General features: G+C 40.4%; 1 protein-coding gene across 5 annotated transcripts in view; it reads left to right on the top strand.

Annotated features, from left to right (window-relative positions):
• Nucleotides 1–21,861, top strand: part of LOC124798397 (transcriptional repressor p66-alpha-like) — a 94,230-nt gene extending 72,369 nt beyond the window's left edge. For 4 of the 5 annotated variants that reach the window (XM_047261775.1, XM_047261777.1, XM_047261776.1 and 1 more), the window contains exon 10: nt 18,844–21,861. In XM_047261775.1, the coding sequence (XP_047117731.1) occupies nt 18,844–19,502 (659 nt within the window). In that variant the 3' untranslated portion in view covers nt 19,503–21,861. The remainder of the gene's footprint in view (nt 1–18,843) is intronic. The other variant, XM_047261779.1, reaches the window with a different exon arrangement.
• Nucleotides 21,862–25,420: the final 3,559 nt, after the last annotated feature.

Raw genomic sequence — 25,420 nt, 5'->3', positions numbered from 1 at the left:
CTCGTGTCCTTCGTTTTATTACACTGACGGACTTGTCCAATAAGATCTAACTCTCTTGTTTTGTTTCTCTTCAGCTTTGTAAGTACTTTCTGATGTTGCCCCCTTGTGTTTTTCTACACTATTAGTGCACTAACATTTGTGACTGGGCACTAATGACCTTAGTAGCTGAGCGCCCTAAACAAAAAAAATCCTAGTCCTCATCATCAACAACCATTTGGTGCTATTGAATTAAGACCATCTCTGTATTACTTGATAGATTGTATAATCATCAGCAGTAAACATTCATATTGTGCCTGCATGCTGCTCCATTAGGTATAGTGTGGGTCTTTTCTTGTCTTTTGATATTCAGCCTTGCTGAATCAGAAAGAGTTTCTTGGTTATTTTCCATCCATTCATCTATCTGTATTTCCTGTTTGCCTGCATTTCATTTTTATTGTGGCCATTATTAAATCTTACTTTCTATTGTTTTCTCTGATTCATTTGTTTCTCCTAGTACTTCCCAGCACACACTAGCTAAAATAAAAATAATAATAGTAATATTAAATTGTGTTAAAATCTTTCTCAAAATTTGTGAATCATGTGCAAAATGAGAAAAGGATGGTTTGGAAATAAGGTAACAAGTCCTCTTTGAGAAAAGTTACGTACAGAAAATCAGAAGCTACACTAAGTTACTAAGGCACAGGCAACAATATGAGAGAAGAAAAGTTGCCACTCACCATATAGCGGAGATGTTGAGCCGCGATAGGCACAATAATCTGCAGTCTCAGAGAGCTGAAACTACTCTGCCAACAGATACACGTACATACAGTATCATCCCACTTTCTCATTCCCAGAATAAACATTTTACCGCCATTTAATACGTTTTTCATCGCTTCAAGCAAATTTCCCATGTCCACAATGTTAATTCGCAGCTGGTTTTGTGTTAATATATGTATAATTTTCCCGTGACTTAATGCTTTATGAAAAAATGTTTGTGAAGAAGAAAAAATTGATGTATTTGATATAGAATGATGCTGACATGTCATTAGCTGTCATGTAGTGTTTACAAACATTATGTGGTTAAATTCCTTGACACCAGCGCACGCTACTCTGTGGAACCGGATTGGTAAATGGGTAAAAGTTTGAACAATTCGTGACATATCTCCTGCCACTGCCAAGCTCTACTCAGTGTGGTGGTTGATGAGAGTAACTAGGTTCATTCGATTAAAGATATCATGACCAGTCGCAACCATTTCTAAATTGTCTTTAATGCGCATGCATAGCTTCGTAATTTTTGTGATCGTCATGACACTTTTGTCGAACCATATTTAGTGTGCTTCATAGTTTGGCCACTTGTAGCGCTACTTGACCCCTTTGCTGACTTTCCATTACTCAAATGTTTTTGGTTTAAACACAGCACCAATTACGTAGTTTTTCACGCTTAGCAAGATATGTTTTGAGAATTTGTTCTCATTGTCAAGTGTAACATTTACATATGTATTTTTTGTGATGTTTCACAAACAAATAATGAGCATGATAGTTTCATACATTTTGTTTTCTACATAATTGAGGTGGTAGTGTATGTGCCAAAATACAAAGGGAATAGTATACGTAACTTTTACTATTTAAAACGTTATTTTCCACCTTTTACATTTCCCACATTTTACACCATTTTTGAAGTCCCTTGCAAAGTGTAAAATCAGGATTTCATGTTATTACTTTTCACTGAGGGAGGTGGCACAGTGGTAAGACACTAGACTTGCTTTTGGGAGGATGGAAATTCAGATCAATTTCTGCCAATTCAGATGTGGATTTGCTGTGGTTTCCGTAAATGACTTACGGCAATCCCTGTTGGATGGTTCCTCAGAGGAGGACACTGCCAGTTTCCTTCTCCAGCCAGAACTTGTGCTCCGCCTTTAAAGACTTCATCATTGATGAGAAGTTAAATCGCTATCTTCCTTCATATTAAGTTTTTCACATAGTCTCTATAGTTGCCCAAACATTTGTTCCATTGGTAAACCAGATTGATGTAAAAAGAGTCAGGATCCAGGTCTAAGAGCCACTTAACAGCCACCTTCTAAATATGGCTATTGAAGTTGCAACTGGGCTGATATTTCTTTAACAGTCTGAAGAGGTGAGAATAACTTTTTATATTGGGATTGTATGGTTGGTGTTCCAATACAATCCATCGATAACCCCATCCCAGATCATGTTTAATTGAGGCTGACAATACACCACCTTTCAAAAGCCTCCCCCCGTTGTTCCCTCCAAAATGTCTTTTGCAGCTGTTCCGGCATGGCAGCTGGCAACACTCACTTGTCTCCATTTCTGAAGAAATCAACCAGCAACACTCTGCATATGCCAGAAGATTGTAGCTACAACTTTCTTTTTGGTTGCCTTTTGTTGAACTTTTGATGGCACAGGGAGATGGCACGAATGTTGTCTCCATAACACTGATGCGTTCTTTATCAGATGTCACATGATGCATCCATGTTATCAGATTTCACATGATGCACACGTTTCAATCCTGTGACGATACAGGGCAGTAATCGAACATTCTCCTCCTGATGTTGCATTAAGTACTAGAGAGACAACTTCATCGCTTTTCTTTATTTTCCACTTGCTGCAGAACCTAGCAAGAACACATCTTCTGGTAGTTTAGTGTGTTGTACACGACATACACTACACTGCCAGTGGTGATGTTGACAGACGTGCCAACTCTCCCGATTTAAGTGGGAGACTCCAGATTTTTCCTTCTTCCTCCCGATCTCCCGACAGTGAAGACCGATCTCCCAATTTTAAGAGCAGTTTCAATACTTCCCTTACTATTTGAAAATCGTGCGCCTTTGATATATTGGTGGATGACAAGGTATGGCTGCTACTTGTCTATATTAACTTGGTAGATTGGTGCGGTGGCTGTCGGGAGCGGCAGTAGGTATAGCTCACGCTTCGTATCTACAAGGAAGTAAGGAACTTATCGTTGGCAGCGTTCGGAGACAAATGAATATCTTTCAACTAGTGCCAATTTCCTCCACTTCTGGTAGCACTAGCACAATCGTAAAGTTATCGTGGACAAGGAGTAGTCGATAGTTGTTCCAAGCGAAGTGATTAGCATTGTTGTGTCTAAAAGGCAGTGTTGCCAAGTTAGGGGATTTCCCCCTAATTTTAGGGGGAATTAAGCTGCCTTGGGGGAAGTTAGAGAGATAAATGTTTCAGGGGGAAAAATATTTAGCCCTCCCCTCCCCGCCCCTCCGCTCGACAATTTCACTCTTGACTCCCTTTTACTGCCTCACTACCCCACTTGCTTACCCGACGGTGTGATAAATTATTTAGGGGAATTTGAAGTGCAATATAGGGGGAAACGATGCGCGAGGGTTGGCATCACTGCTACAAGACCATTGTCTAGAACGTAGGATCATTGTGTTCTCAGTTCTGTTGCGTTATTTGTGTACTCAGTAGTAGTTGTTGGCTGCGTATCTTGGAGGTGTTGATTATTTTTCATGCAGAATGGCGAAGAAATATGATGCAGTGTTCAGAAACATGTATAAGGAAGAGTTTCCGTGTTTAAGTGAATCGAGGAAGGGACAAATTTACGCATTTTGTAGTGTATGTAGATGTGACTTTTCAGTACCTCATGGCGGAAAATGCGACATTCTTAAACATGTGCAAACTAAAAACACCAGGAGAGTGTCCATTGTGTAGAATGTAACCAGAAACTTCTCATGTAAACCCCAAAATGTAGATTCTGTGACGAATGCTGAGGCTTTATTTACCGCATTTATTGTAGAGCATAACTTGCCTATAAACTGTGCCGACCATGCTGGGCCTTTGTTTCGCAACATGTTTCCCGATTCTGAAATTGCGAAACGATATAGGTGCGCCAGAACAAAAACGACCACTATCCTTACGGAAAAGTGCATGGAAGAAAAAGTGAAAGTTATTACGCACTTGCAGTCGAATCCATTCGCTGTTGCTACTGATGGTAGTAATAAAACGGACTTCAAGTTATATCCTATTATTGTATCGTTCTTCAGCCCTGAACTCCGTGAAATTCAAAATTGCCTACTCTGTGCCTAATTTAAAAGGGGATGCCACAGGAGCTAATATTGCTGATCTTCTACTTTCAACTTTACAGGAATTCCGTATTTCATTAAACTGTCTGGCTTTCAGTGCCGATAATGCTCCTGTAATGGTAGGGCTAAAAAAGGGTGTGGCAGGATGTTTGAAGCAAGAAATTGCTAACTTAATCATGGTAGGCTGTTCTTGTCACCTAATTAATCTTGCTGCTGAGAAGGGGGTGGGGCGGCATGTTTGCTTTTAAACGTTGAAGAAAATATTATTGACATATTTTATTATTTGGAAAGGAGTGCAAAGAGGAAAGAGAAATTTAGAAAGTTTCAAACTTTACATGACACAGAAATGCGGAAAATTCTGAAACATGTGCCTACACAATGGTTATCGTTGAAAAGATGTTTGGATAGGATTTTGGAGCAGTGGGACCCTTTGGTTAGTTTATTCAAGAGTGAAATTGTAAGTAAGGATTCTGAAGTGGAAACTTTGAAGAATTATAAAATTGCAAAACATACTCAAAATGTAGATGTGTCTATTCATATCACATGTCCAAGCACTGTGATAAGATTTCACCAGACTCTTCACTTAAAAGAAAAACCCAATCATCAGTTTTACAGAAAACCATTGACACTGTGGACCATGCTTTATCATGTGAGGAACGACTATTCATGTTTCTGTCATCAAATTTACATAAATCTTTATGCCTTTTCCTTTCAAGTTTTATGCCTGTCTTTGAGAGCCCAAATGTAGCTCTTCAGTCAAGTGCCCCACAGATCCACTTATTGAGATCAATTTTGGAGGAACTATTGAAGAATGTGGTGGCAAGATTTGTGAGACCACTCACTATTAAAACCTCCAGCTCTCTTATTGATGTAGATTATCTCACTCCAGCAAATCAAAAGGATGATTGTGATCTGATGATAGGGAATTCTACATTTGCTTTGGTGACCATTTTGAAGCCTGAGGAAAAGTCCATATTCTTTAAGGCTGTAAGAAAATGTTTCTTATCATCATGTGATTACATGATACACAAATTTCCATTCAAAGATGAAGTGTTAATGCAGGCAGAAGTTGCAAATATTTCTATAATTGGGAAAGCATCATTTTCCAGCCTTAGATTTTTCATAAACAGATTTCCTAATATTCTGACTAGCGAAAGTTAACACTTGGATACAGAAGTTGATATTCTTCACTCTCAGTTCTGTAAGTTACAGCTGTAAGAAACCAACTTGGCAGCAGAGAGAATTGATGTTCAGTGGGCGTTGGTAGGTCAGAAGAAATCGGCTGATGGGGTTCTTCAGTATGATAAACTTGCAAAGATGATGCTGGCTATTTTGTCAATTCCACATAGTAATGCGGAATGTGAGAGAATTTTTAACACGGTTACAAAGACCAAAACTCAGTTCAGGTCCATGCTTTCAGAAACGCCTTTGGAGAAATTTTTGATTTTAAAATCAGTTCAAAAAGGCAAGTGCTTTGAGCAGAAATTTAGTTCAGAGTTTTTGAAGGAGGGTAAGTCTGCTACGGGTGTGCTGAATAAGTACCTACCGTAATCAAACGAATTTAGACTGGTAAACTATTCAGATTATTTGCTAAGCCTAACATGTACATCTTGTATAAAATTGATTTAAATTTGGGAAAGCTGTCTTACGGATATAAGATGCCATGCAAATATGGATTGCATTATGAAATGAAAATGTGTGATCATTTAACACTGATTTATTTATGCAAAAACTGTGCTAATGTCAAAACAGAAATCTAATATACGTTAATTTGTTTCCTCTGATCGTAATTTTGAACTGTAGTTCTCTCGAGAGTGCTTCATTTGAATATGTGTGAATCCAAAGAAACCTGCAGAGCTCATCATTCGTATTGTTCAGCATCTTGAATGATAAATTATACTGTCTGAAGGCTCAGGTATGTCCATTATTTAGTATTACATGTAAATAATAAAGCAAATGTAATTGAATTGTTTCAGTTATTGAATTATTGCAACTTTAATCGTCAGGGATGTGTTGTAATTCACAATAGTACACCACTAAAATTCTCCTGATTTTTCACTTTTGAAAGTTGGCATGTCTGTGTAGAGTTTGTGTCTAACCTCCCTCACATGATTTTGACAATCAGTCGAATCATCTCTTTGGACGTTGCAAACATTGAAACTTCCTGGACTGTGCAAACTGTGTGCTGGACCAGGACTTGAAATAGGTGGTCTTCGCATCTTGCAAACAAGTGATCTACCGACTGAGTTATCCAAGCACGACTCATGATCTGCCGTCTTAGTTTTACTTCCACCAGTACCATATCTCCTACCTACTGAACTTCATTCTGGATTGTATACATCGTCATCCGTGGTAGGTGTTCTTTGTTGCGATGACCATTGCTCGTCTTGCACATCTGTTCTGCCTATATCAAATTTCTGGCACCAAAATCACAACAGTTTTCATGATGTCACATTCACTACACAATCTTCCCCAAGTAGATGATGCACTGCAGCTGATAATATTTTCTTTAAGCCCAAAAATCTTATTACACTTCGCATTTCAATTGCCGACTGTGTGTCTGTGAATGCCTCAGTCTTGAAACTGTCTCAAAGCTCATCTGCATCTACCGACAGCATGTGAAAGCTGTGGTCTTCTCTTCTATATAGCCATGGAACTTTGGTTTGGACAAGGTATTTGCATACCCACATGGGCTCTTGTTACCGTGCTCACTTACAGAACCACATTCATTATTTTTACTTCCTGCACCAAGCTGTGACTTTACAATCCATTTACAAAGCCTCTCTGACAAAAATAGTGAATTTTTATGAAATTTGTGATAATTTTTGTGAGCATTTGCACATTAGGAGAAGCAGTTGATAAGTCTGTACCTTTTTATTCATTGTTTGCTTCCTTCCAGGCATAATAAAATAATTCCAGCCATGTTCTAGTTTTGGGGAAGTAACTTCCACATCATTCTGTAAATAACTTTGAAAATGCTTTAGATTTCTCTCGGTTGTTAGTGGTGGAGGATGGCTGCATGACACATTCTGTACAGTGGGAGGCGTAGAATATTGCGCAGTGTCACAGGTGTGCTCTTACTTTTCTATCCCACATCATATGCCCCTTCTGTTCCCCACCCTGCTACCTGGCAATGCTGGGATATGCTCAGTTTGGGCGGACTCACTCAGATTGACTCTTGTCGTCGTCCTCCTCCTCCTCCTCCTTCTCCTCCTCCTTCTCCTCCTTCTCCCCCTTCTTCTCCTCCTCCTCCTCCTCCTCCTCCTCAGTCTGAAGGCTGGTTTGTATTCTCTTCTTGTCTAAACTCTTTATCATCCTTATTTGACTTCGATACATGGCTACACTTCATACAAATACTTTCAGAGAAGACTTCCTAACACTTAAATCTATAATCGATGTTAACAAATTTCTCTTCTTCAGGAACACTTTTCTTGCTATTGCCAGCCTAAATTTGATCTCCTCTCTACTTCAAACATCATCAGGTTATTTGTTGCCCAAGTAACAAAGCTCACCTACTACTGTATCGTTTCCTAATCTGATTCCTTCAACACCACGTGATTGAATTTGATTACATTCCATTATCCTTGTTTTGCCTTTCAAGACACTGTCCATTCCATTAAACTGCTCTACCAAGTCCTTTGCTATCTCTAACAGAATTACGAGGGTTGAATGAAAAGTAATGCCTCTCCCTTCATTAATTGGTTTTGGATGGGAATATTTTAATAAATCAAATGCAGAAATAATCCTTAGAATGTGATCTTTAATTACCAATATTCACTTTTTCCCCATAATCACCAGCCAATTGGATACATTCCTGCCAATGATGTAGTAGTTTCCCGAAGCCATCATGGAAGAAGTCGACACTTTCCGCAACCACAGTCTCACAGTTCTCTCAACGTCTTCATCAGAAGCATAATGATGTCCCCCAGATCATCTTTCATTATCGGGAACAGATGGAAGTCAGGCGGTGCTAAATCTGGACTGTATGGTGGATGCCGTACGGTGGTGAGATTCAGTCTCTGAAGTTCTGCTGTGGTGACATGTGAAGTGCATGGTTTAGCATTGTCATGCTGCAGGAAAACATTTCCCTTTTCCTTTCGGACCCTTGTTAGCCGTCGTTTCAGAGTTCGCAGCGTTGTGATGTAACACTCTGAATTTATTGTTGCTCCACAGTCAAGGAAATCAACATGGATAACACCATGTGCATTCCAGAACACTATGGTCATGATTATTCTAGCTGAGGGATGCACCTTGAATTTCTTTTTCTGGGGCAAATCTTTGTGTTGATATTCCGTAGACAGACATTTCGTCTCTGGGTCATAATGTTGTACCCACATTTCATCTCCTGTCGCAGTTGAATGGAATAAGGCATCACCTTCATTCTCATAACGTGAGAGAGAGTTCCTGGCAAATTTCAAGTCTGTGCACTTTCATTTCAGGAGTTAGCATCTGGGATATCCATCATGCACGGATCTTCTGCTAGCCAAGCAAAGCACTAATATGACCCACACGTTCTTGTGAAATGCCGATTGTGTTTGCAATTTGTCTCTGAATGGTACGACGATCGTCCTGAATCAGTCTACTTTGCTTGTGAAACTCTGTGGTTGCTGTCACAGGCTGACCAACTCTTTGTTTGTCATTTAGGTCAGATGTTCCCGTCTCATCTTTAAACTTATTCGCCCAATGACGCACAGTACTCACAACACAATCACCATAAACTGCGTTCATTCTCTGATGAATCTCCTTCGGGGTGACACCTTCTGCTGTCAAGAATTCAATGACTGCAGGTTGCTTAAATCACATTGACTGACCGTCTGCACAGGTTCCATACTTCACACTGTAACAACACAACCGTTCAATGCTAAGGCTTCCCAGCTACTGGAGCTGTAGAGAAGAGGCTACGGAACAAGCCAGTACCTGCCACATACCAATGCTGCCAACTGTTGAAAAGTTATGAAAGTGGAGGCATTACTTTTCAGTCAACTCTCGTACAATGTTATTGGAAAACCTCAGAGTGTTTATTTCTTCTCTATGAACTTAAATTCTTGTTGTGTGTGATTGTAATACTTGTGTTTGCTGTAAGTCACCCTTATTAATCACGACAGTGATTTAATAGCCTCACTACACATCCACTAAATAAAAAATCAACACCTAATGTTCTGCATGGTCCCCAAACTGCACACTGCAAACTATATGTTGTAGTCATTGGGACAGTGCTATCCTGGTTGTTGGTTCTTCACTTAGAACTTTGGCATTTACATCTGAAAAGAGTGACATGACTAGTGATGAGTAAGTGTATGATGAATTATGGTTCCCATAAGACATTGGATAGTTTAGTATGGAGGAAAATATAGACTGGTGAAAGATGGTATGGTGTCTAATTTTTGGTGGTGGTGGTAACAGTAGTAATAGTAATTCTCCTGCCCCCTGCTTTGGAAAATGTTTCATTTAAAGTGGAGTGCCATGGGGTGTTGAATGAGTGACATTGCTCATTAATGAACAACACATTTAGATGGGTACTGGATGCAATAGATGTGTGATGTCAAAGTAGGCACCTTAGATATGACTGCTATTAGTGGGTTTCTCAAGCACATCCAATTCAGACCAGCAAGTAGAAGCAGCTTGACAATTTTCTCTGACAGTATTCATCAACTGTCCTGTTAGAATGTGCTGTGTTCAAAATTTTTTTTGTGTCTTGTTATTTTCTGCCTAGAGTTCTGTGTGAACTTTTTGATGCTGTCAATCTGTGTTGTCACTTGAGAGGTGGAGGGCATTGATCCAAATATTTTTCATTCATGAATAATGTATATTTTGGACTGGTAACCAAGAAGGGCTCAGTATCTGAAGAATGGAATAGCTGGCTAGATTTCTGGCTTTTAGCACATAACAGCTTACTTGTGGTTAACACCTGACTGACTTTGTTCCCTTTGCCTCGTCTCCTTTCAGTTTTTTCATTTACTCAAATCTGGCAGGAAATGCCATATGATAACTCTTGCATTGTCTCTGTATTTTTATACATTTGGATGTAGAGTCCAACAAGCGTTCATGTAGTGAGGTGTGTAACTTTTTGTTTATCACCAGCATTGGTTTCAGAATCGCCATAAAAGCAGAGTGTGGTCATTAGTTTTTATTTCTTGAATAACTATTGTCAGGCTGCTGCCAAAGTCCCTGAAACGTCATGTGTGTGGAGCACATTGTGTGGAGAGGACATCCTAGTGTGAATCACAGCTCTGGAATTTGTAAATGTTGCCATGGTGACACTGCCATGTTGCCATGACTACAACTCGAGGTTGCACATATTCAATCGATGTGTGACCAACATGGTGTAGCAACAAATAGCCGCCTAGTAGCATTGGCAACATAACCCCTGCTGTCGCAGACATTCTCTCATTGCCTCGACTCATCTTCATCATCATCAGCTTTCTGCTATATTAGCGGGTCCTTTGCCTCTCCATTTTCTGCAATCCATTGCTTCCTTCTTAAGGCTGCTGTATGTTGTACCGTCCATCACGTCTTCCAGTATGTGACATCTCTTCCTTCCTAGCTTCCTTTTCCCTTTTACATAACCTTCTAAAACTGTTTTTATCGGCCCATCAGTCTTTCTTAATGTATACCCAATCCAATTTCTTTTCCTTCTTTTTATTACATCTAGTAACTGTATTTTCTCTCCCACTCGTCTCAGTACCTCCTCATTTTTTACTCTGTCCATCCAACTTCTTCTTTCCATCCTCCACCATGTCAACATTTCAAAAGCCTCCTGCCTTTCTCTGTCTTTCTTACTCAAAGTCCATGTTTCAGCGCCATACAGAAGAACACTCTATACAAATCATTTTATGAGTCTTTTCCTCAGTTGTCTGTCCAGAATGCTGCAGAAAATTCTCCTTTTCTTATAAAATGCCTCATTTGCCATTGCTATCCTTGTTTTGATTTCTTTGCAGCACTTCCAGTCGGTGTCTATCCTGCTTAAAATTTTGCACCTGTTCTAATATTTCTCCATTCGGCATAATTTTTATTTCTTTATTTTCTCCTAGTGCTAATACTTTCGTTTTCTTTGTGTTAATTTTCATTCCATAATTTTTCCATTAGCTTCAATGGTGTCCACAAAATCCTGTAATTCTTTTTCCCCTGTGGCTAGAAGGGCTATGTCATCAGCAAACCTCAAACAACGTACTCTTCTTCCTCCAATTTCTACTCCTATGTCGTCTAATGAGCATTGGTCAATCAAATTTTCCAAGTAGAGGTTGAAAAAGGTAGGTGATAGACAGCATCCTTGTCTTACTCCTTTTCCTAGTCCGATCCAGTTTGTTCTTCCTCCACTCACTTTAACTGAGGCTTTTTGATTCAGATATAATGAGTTTACAAGTCTTCCGATTTTCCAGTCCTCTGTCCTTTCCCTCATTATAGTCGCCAGCTTGTCCCAAGCCATTGTCAAATGCCTTTTCTAGATTGATGAAGCACATATAGAGGTCTCTTCTTTTTTTTTTTTTCAATTAAAAACTTTCTCCCAAGATTCGTAGGAGCCGTATTGCATCTTTGGTGCCTGTATTCCATCTAAAGTCCTGCTGCTCCACGCCAAGGTTCTCCTCCATTACTTTTTCAAGTCTCTTATTAATTATTCTTAACATCACTTTGGCTGCATGTGAAATGAGGCTGATTGTCCTGTGCTCACTGCATGTCTTGGTTCCTTATTTTTTCGACAATGGAATCATCACTGTTGGCACAAAGTCCTCGGGCCATTCACCACTGTCATATATTTTATTACATAACCTCAACATTTCTCTTATTCCATCTTGGTTCAAGCATTTTAATATTTCCCCCAGTATCGTATCTGTAACTAGTGCTTTGCCATTTTTCATTGCAGCTACGGCAGACTTCACTTCTTCCATTATGATGGTTGGTCCTTCCTCGTCATCACGTTCGCTGTTGAGTGATTTAAGTTCCAGAGTATCTGGTTTGCAATCTTTGTCATATAGCTCTTTTAGATATTCTTCCCATCTCCGGAGGTCATTGTCACGATCTTTGTACACTACCTCTTTGTCTTTACTAAAAATTTCTGTAGTAGCACTTCCTTCTCTGTTTTGATCCCATGTCATAGACTTTACTCTGTTGTATAGTAAGTCGTATCTTCCCTTCCTGTCCAGTTGTTCAATTGCATCACATTCCTCTTTTAGCCATTTTTTCCTAGTCTGCCCAGTTTCTCTTCGCAGTTCATTATTTAACCTTCGGTACATCTTTCTCGCATCTTCAGTGTTCTTGTTTTCAAATTTTCTTCTCTCCTCCATCTTGGAAATCATTTCTTGTGTGACCCGTGTTTTTTTTTTTTTTGCATATCCTATATTTTGCTGTCCTGCTTCCTTGACTTCAGCCATGGGGTTGGGAGCTGTGGAGTACGAGGTGCATTCAAGTTCTAAGGCCTCCGATTTTTTTTCTCCGGACTGGAAAGAGAGAGAAACATGCGCATTGTTTTAAAATGAGGCCGCATTCATTGTCAATACGTCCCAGAGATGGCAGCACCGTACGGCAGATGGAATTTTACCACCAGAATGAGAACTGTTTTAAATACTTAAAATGGCGACGTTTTCCTTACTTGAACAGCGTGCAATCATTCGTTTTCTGAATTTGCGTGGTGTGAAACCGATTGAAATTCATCGACAGTTGAAGGAGACATGTGGTGATGGAGTTACGGATCTGTCGAAAGTGCGTTCGTGGGTGCGACAGTTTAATGAAGGCAGAACATCGTGTGACAACAAACCGAAACAACCTCGGGCTCGCACAAGCCGGTCTGACTACATGATTGAGAAAGTGGAGAGAATTGTTTTGGGGGATCGCCGAATGACTGTTGAACAGATCGCCTTCAGAGTTGGCATTTCTGTGGGTTCTGTGCACACAATCCTGCATGACGACCTGAAAATGCCAAAAGTGTCATCCAGGTGGGTGCCACGAATGCTGACGGATGACCACATAGCTGCACGTGTGGCATGTTGCCAAGCAATGTTGACACGCAACGACAGCATGAATGGGACTTTCTTTTCGTCGGTTGTGACAATGGATGAGACGTGGATGCCATTTTTCAATCCAGAAACAAAGCGCCAGTCAGCTCAATGGAAGCGCACAGATTCACCGCCACCAAAAAAAATTTCGGGTAACCGCCAGTGCTGAAAAAATGATGGTGTCCATGTTCTGGGACAGCGAGGGCGTAATCCTTACCCATTGCGTTCCAAAGGGCACTACAGTAACAGGTGCATCCTACGAAAATGTTTTGAAGAACAAATTCCTTCCTGCATTGCAACAAAAATGTCCGGGAAGGGCTGCGCGTGTGCTGTTTCACCAAGACAACGCACCCGCACATCAAGCTAACATTACGCAACAGTTTCTTCATGATAACAACTTTGAAGTGATTCCTCATGCTCCCTACTCACCTGACCTGGCTCCTAGTGACTTGGCTTTTTCCAACAATGAAAGACACTCTCTGTGGCCGCACATTCACCAGCCGTGCTGCTATTGCCTCAGCGATTTTCCAGTGGTCAAAACAGACTCCTAAAGAAGCCTTCGCCGCTGCCATGGAATCATGGCATCAACGTTGTGAAAAATGTGTACGTCTGCAGGGCGATTACGTCGAGAAGTAACGCCAGTTTCATCGATTTCGGGTGAGTAGTTAATTAGAAAAAAAATCGGAGGCCTTAGAACTTGAATGCACCTCGTACCACTAAATGGGTCAGGAGTACACTACACATCAGAGGCTGCTACCCAGGTAGCTGACTGTGTGTGGGATGCACACAAGGGTTGGTTTTGAATTAAGTGACTCTCCATCCAGTCCAAATACTTCCCCCCCCCCCCCCCCCCTACACACACACACACACACACACACACACACACACACACACACACACACACACAGATGACGGCGTCAGAATCGTAGTAGTAAACTGCCAAAGCATTTGGAACAAAGCGCCAGAGCTTGCAGTGCTCCTGAAAAGCAGTGAAGCTCACATAATACTAGGTACAGAAAGCTGGTTGAAACCTGAAATTGATAGCAGTGAGATTTTTTGGGAAAAGTAATGTGCGTAACAAAGGGTTGAGTAACTGGAAATGGAGGTTGTGTATTTGTCGCAGTAGAAAAGAAAGTCAAATCCACCAAGATAGAAATTGAAGTTGCATTTGAGATGCAAAGCTGTGAGATACAAAGTTCACAATGTGTCAGGAACCAATATCATCACCGGCATCCTTATTTGCACGATGTGCTTTCTTGGTAGAAATGCTTGGTTGCTCGATTTCAACCCCAATTAGCCAAAGCTAATTCTTTGGCTTCTACGAAAAGCTGGTTGAAAGTATCATCAACATTTTTCTCAGTGTCAGCAGTTCATTTTTGAGAACCCTAACAATGTTGATTAACTCTGCAAAATCTGCATCTTGGTGCTGAAGTTGACGACAGATTGACTCATCCAGTGTAACCAGATAAAGTATAACTGAGTGGTTGACAAAATCTCCCTTGGTGGTGGCTGCTGATAGAAGCATTGTGGGATGTGATCTTGTTGTCAAATTCATGAATCTTTCCCAGAGCCGAAACAACAAAACTATATATTTTCTTGAAGTCTTGTGCACTGCAAAGACACTCAGTCCAACTAGTTAGTGTGGTATGTATCAGACCCCTGACTCAAACTTCGGTTAATGGTTCAAGGGCATATTTAATATTGTCCTATACTTTGGTGACCCAAAGAAATTATGTACCACTTCCAGAATTCCTAGTAGATGTTGCATGTGTTTTATATCTTTCGTTTTGTTCATCGTGATTATGCCAGCCTTAAGGTAAGTGTTACTTGCATGGATGTTGAAATATTCAGAAGGTTCCACTTTGAAAATTTGGAGCTTACCAGGGCTCCACCATTTAGATAACTACCTTTACCAGATTTTGTCTTAGTAAAAAATGTGCAGGACTTTCAGAAGGCAGTGTCCTCTTTGGATGATCATACTAACCAAAAATATTTCTCCATCCAACTTTTGTTGAACTTATGATATTGGCCACTTTGCAAATTGAGGGGAAATTTGTAAATTGTGTTGGGCACAAAAAGGTTTGAAAATGCAGTTTCATGTGGCCATCAACTTTTTCGTTATTTGTTAGCAAATAATTACTTATGTCCTACTTGCTGGCTGGTGATGGACTGTTAGAGCTTCATGTGTCAGTGAAAGATCTTGATTTTGCTTCAGGACCCTAGAAAAGTGACGTTGAATTAGCAGCAATAATACTTCTGTTGTTTGAAAACAGCAATAGTGGCAATTGTGTTGGGCCATCCATTTTTCTGAGAATACAGTTTTTCTTCTAGTCATGGAGAACTAGTTCAAAATGTTTCCACCCCTTTTGTTCTGTGGTGAATTGCCTTAGCTCTCAAAATCAAGATTTCAGTATACGAGCTTCAATAACACCGACTTTTACAATACTGTTGTGTCAACATTGTAACGGCTGGTAATGCATAGAATCTTGTACGAAACAACGTGTCCACCATCTCTATAAGGCCCCCCTCCCCGCGGGGACTTGCCGCACTTTGGCAGGTTTGTGCTTGGATACCACGGGCCCCCGGCTTTTGCAGCATCTTTTCTCTTCCGTGCTGTAGGTTTATCCTCTTGCTATTCCTTTTCCTCTCCCTCGGGGAACATGTCTGTTTTTTTGAGAATGTGTTCCACATTTTCAGTAGCTGACATAAGAACAGTCTCACCACTGTTTTTCATTCCTTTTTTCCTTTCTTCATTCACTTTCTCCTATCCTTCCTCTGCTTTAGTGTTTGAGGCTCCTCTTTTTCTTCTTCCTCCCTGTGCTCTCCTGAAGGCCAGCCCATGCATCTGACGTGTTGATTGGGTAGCACATAATTCCCAACCCCGGGTTGACAGATAGGATCTGCATATACCCCTTGGTACAGTCCAGGCCCAGGTAGGGGTGCTTACCTGATCTGCATTCTTCCCAAATTGCCGATTGGTCCCTCTGTCAGGTGTTTGGGAGGTATGACCTGAAGAGTGAACAATCACCTAAGGTGGATGAGCCCCTTCTGGGGAGGGGGGGGGGGGGGGGGGGGGGCAGTTGGAAGGAGTGCGCCATTGGAGATGCTGGCAGTCATGGGGGATTTTCTCACAATGAATCAGTCATCATCTTCCCAGTCCACACCTACCAAAATTAAACAGAATGAAGCTCCAGATTCAATGACACTCCCAGCTACACCACGGTTCCTCGTGGTTTCACGTACTGAAGGCGGTCAGTCCTGTGCAAAAGTAAATCCATTTCTTATTCAGAGAGGTGGTGAGATCAATTGCTGGCCCTGTGAAATCCTGCTCTCATTTACGTGGTGGCACTTTGCCACTGATTCTCAAGCACAACAACTGCTTCCTGTTTTGCTTCTCCATGACTATCCTGTTCATGTCAAGGCCCATAGAACTCTGAATTCTTCCCGTGGGGTTATTTACACTAGGCTGCTCAATGGCCTGACTGAGGCAGAAATTCAAACATACCACTCTGATCAGGGTGTCATTGGTGTCCATCAAGTGATCTTAGTGCCCACACACACTTTGTTCCTCACCTTTGATAGAGTGCTGCTTCCGTCTAAGCAATTACAATGGCAACCATTGCCTCTTGTCCCATGTATCTCGGTGAGCAAGCTGTCCAGGAGATCTAGGTGATGGAAAAAGTGCCTTACCCGTTTGGCAATGACGTAATTGTACTCAGTATCATTACTTTATTGCAATTTGTTGGGTGGTTATAAGTTTTAATTTTGATTTTAAACTTCACTACAGTGGAAAGATCAGTATAATATCAATAATATTGTTGTTCAACTATGGAAAATCCAGGTTGGAATATAACAGTATTAAAATATTGTTGTTTTTATATGTATGGAGTCTCCTGTTGCTGTTTAGTAAAACAAGTTTATATTTATGATTGAAAAATATAATCTGTGAATGTTCTTTCTTAGTTTTGGAATAAGCTGCTGTTTTTCAAACTTAATCACTTGCGTGGCCTGGGTAATACTGGAATGTTCACTTTGTGATACGAACAGACGTTTTTAGCAGAACCATCAGACATGCCATACATCGACAGTACCTTCATTTTTTACAGTTACTGCCCACACCACATTCAAAAGTGCCCCCCTTTCATCCTTAGCACTGATGGGGCACAAGACAGTGGAACACACAGCATGGACTGCAGAACAAAAAGAAATCGCTTTGGTCTTGTCACGTTCAAAGTAGTAGCAATTACATCAAACATATATTGTTGTTTTTTTAGAAGCATTTGATGTTACAGACAAACAAAAATAGTTTCCCTCTCTCACTGTATCTTTCCTTCAACAAGTTACAGTGAAAATTTTGTCAAGTAGCCTATGTGACAAGTTGTATGTATATTTTATGTTACAATAATTATACTTTATTTACATTATCTGCCTTATAAATACTTTAATAGAATCCTTAAGTGCTTCACATAAATTGATGAGCCAAAACGTTAGAGAGTAGACCTGTGGCACTACAGCAGTAATTCTGCATCCACACACAGGTGAAGCAGTTTCCATAAATCAAGGTCCAGTGGTTTGTGGGCACAGAATACCAGTTGAGTTCTGTTGGTTCAGTTGAGGTGAATTTTGTGGCCAAAAAATCAGCACGAGTTCACTGTCATGCTCTTCAAAACTTTATAGCACTATTCTGACAATGACAGTTATCTTACAGAAAAATGTTATCGCTGTTGGGGAAGATGTTGAGCATGAGTGGATATGAGTGGTCCGCAGTAATGTTCACATAGTCCACTGCTGACTATGCCTTCGATTACCACCACAGGTCCTTTGGGAGCCCAGGTGAACATCAGCCATAGGATAATGATGCCCCACCTCCCCCAGACCACTCAGTTTCCAAGACACAGTGCATGTCACAAGCAGCTTTTTATCCTCATCCCGATGTATTTGGGCATGACTATCAGCATTGTGTAACAGTAAATGTGATCTGTCCAACCAAGTGACATGTTTCTGTTGATCCAGAATCCAATCTTGATGAATTCGTGTGCAATGCAGTTGCAATTGACAGCATTGTCAGGTCAACATTGGAACATGTACGGGTCATTCATAGCTGAGCCCCACCTCCAGCAATGTGGACTGAATGATGTGCACCAAAATACTTGTGCCTGCACCAGCTTTGTTCCCTGTCATCTTATCTGCCACAGATCGCTACCTATTCTCCTTGATAGTTGGGGCCAGCCTCTGATTTCCATGTTCTGTGATGAGATGTGGACATTTGACATCTTATTGTTTACCCACAGATTCACTGTCCTTCAACCACTTTCCATAAGTTCTCACAACAGTAGTACGTGGACAGCCAGCCAGCTTTGCAGTTTTCAAGATGATCGTCCCCAGGTGTTGCACCATAACAGTCTGTCATTTATCAGTCGCTTGTGTCAGTGGATTTCTCCTTTTGCAGATGTACCTTTGTTAGAATGCTTTCCCATTCATCTCTGCTCTGCTTACATAATTTCCCTACCATGTTCCATTCATGCAGTGCCACTTGGTAACATTAGTTCCTGCAGTTGGCATTGGTCTTCCTATTTTGGCTCATCAGTGTGTGTTGCTGTAGACATTAGAGCCTATACGAGATACAGCAATTACTGAAATATGGAACAGTTATTAAAGTAAGAGTCTCCAGTTACTAAGAACCAGTTTGTAAGTGCTAGCCTTTGATGTTGTTTTCTTTTTTCCTTTTACTCTTGTTTCAGCTGTTGTAGGCTCAAAGAGAAAAGTAGTTTCATCATCTGATCTGTATCTCTTTTTTTCAGGCAAAGAACCAAAAGTCATATGTGAGCAGTGCGTAACAACGAATGTGAAAAAGGCTCTTAAAGCGGAACATACAAACCGCTTGAAGACGGCATTTGTGAAAGCACTGCAGCAAGAACAGGAAATAGAGCAACGTCTGGCTCAGGCAGGCGGGGCGTCTCCCGAGCCTGTGGCTGCCGCGGCAGCTGTGGCGGCAGTGGCAGCCGTGGCAGCAGCACCTCCTCCTCCACCTCCCGCAGCACCGAAACCTGCAACGCCTACTCGTCAGCACGCTCCGACTCCCCCTCCTCCCCCACCGCCGACACCTCCGGCGCGGGAACACCCGTTGGCCAAGCTAGCGGCTGAAACTGCGGCTGCGGCTGCCGGCAAGTTTGGAGCTACGTCAGCTCATCACGTTGCTGCAGCCTTACATCAGCAGCTGCTCCGTGGCCTTCCTCCACATCAGCCATTACCTGCACACGTGCTTTCCGCTTTCAACCCGATGCTCTATCCGTACCAGCTCGCTGTTGCTGGCAGCAAAGGACCGGTCGCGACTGCTGCCGCCAATTTAGTAGAACTGCAGCGTCAGGCAGTTGACCTCCAACGTCAGTATCTTCTCGATATGATTCCTCCACCTTCACCTTCGCCCTCTCGCTCGCACATTAACAATTGGAAGACGTGATGGCCGCCCGCTCCCTGGGATCTCGCTGGCCGGTAGACCCCGGCTCGTGTTTCCGCAGGGTCTCCGGTGATTGCCAGCAATATTCTGGTGGATGTAATTTATACAGTCTGTCTAGGTGACATTTCTGAATAGTGGATTGTATCTGAAACGAGTAACGTGATGTAGTTCATTGAGGAATGCTGTACCTGAAAGTGAGATTTTCAGCTGGTGTCTGAATGAAATGGCATTTCTGCTTAAGAAGCTTAATGCCATTTTCTGTTTCGGGTATATGTGTAGCGGGTTTTCTAAGAATGTACAAAATTTGAAGGAAGCTTTTAAGCAAGTGAATTGAGGCTGTTAAATACAAAGATCTTAGTAAGAATGTTTAGGGGTACTTTAAGAAAAAAATATTTCTCAGTAATTTGTCAGGTGTGACATATAGATTTTATTATCCGTAATGCATGTTTTTAAATAATGGAGCATTTTTCACTAAAATGGTTGTGGCCATCTGCAGTGTATTCTCTTGTTCTGACACTGTAGAATTACTGTATAATGGAAATGGCTCTTGGTGCACAGATGGAGTATTGGGATTCCAGTCATTGTGTTCTTTGCCAGTATTTACACAGCATATTTATTTTGTTTGAACAGTTATGACTAGTTTTTGTATGAACATGCACATGGCAAACTTTCTGGCGTTGTCATTCGTTTTTAGAGGAAGTGTTTTTAGGATGGCTGGTTTGATTTGATTCTCTTTCTCTGTCTGAAGTGTGTGTGTGTGTGTGTGTGTGTGTGTGTGTGTGTGTGTGTGTGTTTATTTTTGAGAGAGACAGAGTGAGAGTGGGTGGGTGGGGCTAGAAGAAAAAGGAATTCATTTAAGAGTTTATGCTCATTTGTATTTATTAAGGTTTTTCCTTTTTTGTTCTGTGAATTAACTGAAAGGAGTATATTGTATTATCTTTTCAAACATTAGTGTTTAAAAGGTCTTGTAGCCACTACAAATTGTATATTTATTTCTTTTGTATAATTTATTGAATACCTGTGTGTGTGTACGTGTGTGTATGCTCTGTAAACAGCTTTTATTGTTTCTGTTATTACCTCTGTAGTGAATTTCTAGTTTGTGATGGAAGTGTAAATCTAAGCTGTAGATAATGTATTACATCGTAGGAGAATTTCACAGTGTCCGTATCTGTCATGTCCCTTGTGCATCTGTAATCTCAGTCACTTTGTCAATTTTTCTGATAAAGAAGTTGTAATCTCCATTGTCATCATATAACAGGTATCAAATTTCTGGGAATTTCAGGTAACCGAAATCACCTCATTGTTTGGTATAAATGGTGCTAACAGTAGTGTACCTTAAAATGTGCAGTACTGAACATCCAAGCACATTTTAGTGTCCTACTGCTAGGATATAAATATAGTCGTTTTTGCCATGAGTTTGCAGGGATTTTACTGTAATACATAAAATATATTTTACGAATGACAGGTTTATTCTTGCTGTTGTGTGATGGTTATATACCTTTGATCGACAAAGCTCATAATTAAGAAATAAAAAATTTGATTTGCTACTCGTGTTGCGAGAATTGCCAGTTAAATTGGCAAAACAGAAATCAGGGTGATGTATCTATAATTTGGGTGCCTGCCGTACACATTGTGGAGTGTAAGGGGGTTCTTGCCTGTCAGTTATCTAGTCGTTGAGCATTCTCGTTTCTTTGTGTTATTAGTTTGTGCAGTATTTCAGTTATTTGATTGTAGCTAACGAGAGATGCCGATCTGAATTACCATGATTTTGTTCAACCAACTTTTCTTGTCATTTCAGAATTGTGCTTTTTTCATATTTGTATGAAAAAAACTTGTGACTTTGTTTTGGAAAGCTTATGTCTTACTGAAACAGTACTAATCAACTTATTAAATATTTTTGATTTTATTGTTTATTTATAGCTGTTGGCACCCTTTTTGTTTTGACTCATTCTAAAATGTTACCTCAAAGCTTTCCCAAAATATACGTAAATCAGAAACTTGTGCATTGTAGATAGTAGTAATTTTTTACAAGACCTTGAAACACTGGATGTATAGAGAATTACTGCGTACAATGCATTCTTCGACAAGTTGATGTTAGTGTACATAAATAATTTGAATGCACATTTACATTGACAGTGTAAATGTATTTGTGGTTTATGAATCTTGTAGATTTGTTTCTCATGAATTTAATTTAAAACTGTTGAAAGAATGTGACAGTAAATTTATGGCAAGTTGACTGAACAGCAGTCGGCAACTATGTTCTCTCTGTAAAAATAATCCCTCCAGTTCATTAATTTTGCTAACTATTTCCTTGCATTTCATGTTGCTATGTAATTTGTATGTAAACATTTCCATATGTATAAAAATAGAAAGATTAAAATCTTACGTTGGAAAATGTAATAACGATATCTGATGAATTCATTGTTGGCAGTTGTTAAATTTTGCCTATTTGAGTATTCTGCTTGAAGCATGTGTGGACTACATCCTCCTCCTTGTCGGTGTGGATGAAGATTTTTGACACCCTAACAACAATGTTCTACCAACAAAAAATAATGAGGTTTCCTTTGTGATGGCTCTCTTTGTTTATGTGGTACTAAATTGTGGTATGTAAGCAAATAATGGGTCAAGTTCCAAAAAAATGTAAATTTGAGTTATTGGTGAAATTCTGCAGCCATTAATATATTTATATTCTGATACAAGCACCAGAACAGCGGGAAACAGTGTTTACTGCTGTCACAAGATGACACTCGTGTCTATGACCAACACCAATTTTCTGATAATGAGCTGTGCTCGAACTCTTCATTCTCTGTTACTCTCTTGCCACATATTTGTGTGAAGAGATGACAACTGAAGAGATGACAACTGAAGTAGCTGTATGGTTTGTTTACATCAATATGGCATTTGCTTAAGTACACTAACATTCAGAAAAAAACGGAACACCTTGATTGATTAGAGATAGGACGTTCATGTTCACAGAACATGTACATTAGTATGTTCTCCAGAAATGATTGGCATTTCAGTCACCTCAGTTTAGTTTGTGTTTTGTTGTTTAGTAGACGCAGGGTTGTCCATGGGCCCTGATAACTTGTTCCAAGCATGACTGCATCGCCTTGTATAAGGCACGAATGGCGTCTTGTTGTATAGCTACCCATGCTGATCACCTGGTACCTGTGATGATTGGCACTGGATCACAAGCATTGCACCCATTGTTTCACCATATCCCACAAATTTTCGATTGCGGACAAATCTGGTGGGCAAGGGCAAAAGGCTGACATCCTGTGACACCGAAAAGGCATGTGTTCATACAGCAACACGTGTTTGTGCACTGTCTTGCTGAAAATGGTATCTCGAGTGTTGTGCAGAATGGGTCGCTGGGTGTCATTCACATACGTCACACTGGTCAGCGCTGTGGACACACACCACCTGTGATTTGTGTTTGTACCTGATAGCAGCCCACACCATAAGGCATTGAGTTGTCGCTTTATGTCTTGTGTGAATGCAGTTACTGTGATGCTGCTCTCCCTGCCTGTGGCAAATCAAAATGTGGCCATTATTTCCAAACAAATGGAACCTGGATTTATCCTAAAACACTGTCTGATGCTGTTCCTATCCCCAGTGACGACATTCCATACTCCATTACCATCTAGCATGTTTTTGCTTATTGGTCAGAGATAGACGGAAAAGTGGACGGCACACACATAACCGGTGCCATAGTAAACAGCAACGGACCTCACCCATGGTAGTGTGCGGTGTGCAACACTGTTGCGGCAGAGCCAAGGAAGATGCAGATCTGTGAAATGCCATTCAGGTGAGGTCTCGATATTTGTGGGGGGGGGGGGTGGGGGGGGTTTCTGGGTGGCGCGATCTGGCTCGTCTCATCATGTTCTGCGGCCTTCCATGAACCATTCTGCACACACTTGGTGCACTGCCGAAATACTTCATCCCGCACGAGCAGCGATTTCCCATAGGGATGCATCACATTCTTTCATACCAATATTGCACTCTCTTACAAACTTGCTAATTTGACAGTACTGTTCACGCATATGTCTGCAAGGCATCTGCATGTCTGCTCAAGTCGTACGAATCCATTACCTTTCCTTTTAGTGACAATGATAGTTGCAGGCACATTTTTACCAGTGGGTGGTAGTGCACTGCGATATCGATGTTGACATTGAATGTGTGGACTGACATGGTTCAAATGCTAATCATTTCTGCAGAGCATACTGATGTCCTGTGAATATGAACGTTCAGTCACTAGTCATTCAAGGTGTTCTGTTTCTTCTGAACATGAGTATAATTATTATAGATAAATAATATATATTATTGCAGAATGGAAATGAAAATTGCACTGAAATGGAGGAAGAGAGGTGAAGGTAAATATGCTATGCATTGCCTGGTGATAAGGGAGTTGTATTTTGCAAGGTTCTCAGCTTGGAAAAAAGAATATTTTGTATGTGAACACAATTGAAGAAGAATGGTGAGTTTGTCTATGAAGAAAGACAAGGAAATAACTTAGGAAATATACAAAAGAAGATGAAAAGCTGGTTGAGCATATAACACCATACCAAGGCAAGAAAGCAATAATCCAGGTAAAAATCAGGTGACAAAGAAGACCGGTATGTTCTTTATTTATTCAAAAATATTCAAAAGCAACATACAGATACTAAAATCACATACTGCTTCTATGCTAAAGTCTTAAAAAGAAATTGCAGTCTAAAATGTAATCAATTTTCAAGTGGCACATGTTCTAAATGTAATCATAACACTTCGGACATCGGCCACTTAGAAGAAATTGGGCCATTATGCAGTTTTTTAAAGTGTTACTGGCACATAAGTAATTCGTGTATCTTCAAGAATAATGCATACTAAAAAAGTGCCAAACTTAAAGATTTATCTACTTTAGTTCTTTGATAGATTACAAATTTTAAAATAACGATGACAGAAATACAATTATCGTCCCAAGACAAATGTATAAGGTGAGTTTTTGAGCAATTTCTTTCTCTTGAGCTTGCAAAATTTCTTGCTCACTAAACAATGCACAAATTTGTGTCAATGCAATCATATTGGCTCAGCCATTCATGACAGTAGCTGCTCTATTCACTGTTTCTTTCAAAATAATTCTGGAAACTGGCAGCAGAAGGCAGCACCAGTCAAGGGGCATTTAGGGAGATGTCCGTACATTGTTTTCATGCAAAGAGTCCAGTTTTTGAGCGATAGGTAGCTCGAATGTCCAGAAAATCATGGCCCCAACCTATACCTGGGTGCAGCCTTTTTAACACAGAGTTGCTGCCAGAGCTATTCTTGGGCATGGTCTCCAAAGTGTTAAAGTCAAATTGAGATGTGGCCCCAATAATAAAGACATTAAACTGCAATTAGAATTGCACCGCTGCAAAGCAAAGAAAACTATGAGTTCCATGAAAGCTGTCACAATCAAAAGCCGAGAGTCAAACTTGGAAGTTTGTAAAGCTGCAATTGATTTACACTAAAGTTATTTCTCTTCCTTCATCAAAGCACCATAAAATTTACTACTTATGGCAGCTCTCAAATTACAATTTTTTGCTTTCATGTTGATGATGATCAAACTGGTCACGTTTCTCTGCGTGAGGCCTTATGTGACAGCGGTGGGAATGAAATTGGTTCCTGTCAGCACAAAGCCTTTACATCTAGTTATTTGTAAAAAGAAACTCATAATGTGAAGGTGACAACTGAGCAGAACAAAAATAAGATGATGGTGTTTCTGTGGGTTTACCTAACAACAAAGGGTTACTTTTTGGAAGCAGACTACATGTTTTTGGTAAAATTACTAACTTTTTTTTGTCTTGTGACAATGATTTTGCTCACGTTTTGAGAGATAAGAGGCCAACTGTGTGTGAACTTCCAAAAGACTTAGTTTGCATCATCTCAACAACATTCATAGTGAC

This window comes from Schistocerca piceifrons, chromosome 5 (assembly GCF_021461385.2).
Source record: "Schistocerca piceifrons isolate TAMUIC-IGC-003096 chromosome 5, iqSchPice1.1, whole genome shotgun sequence".
Lineage (NCBI taxonomy): Eukaryota > Metazoa > Arthropoda > Insecta > Orthoptera > Acrididae > Schistocerca > Schistocerca piceifrons.
Note: the sequence above shows the minus strand (reverse complement) of the source record. Positions and strands in the feature narration are given on the sequence as shown.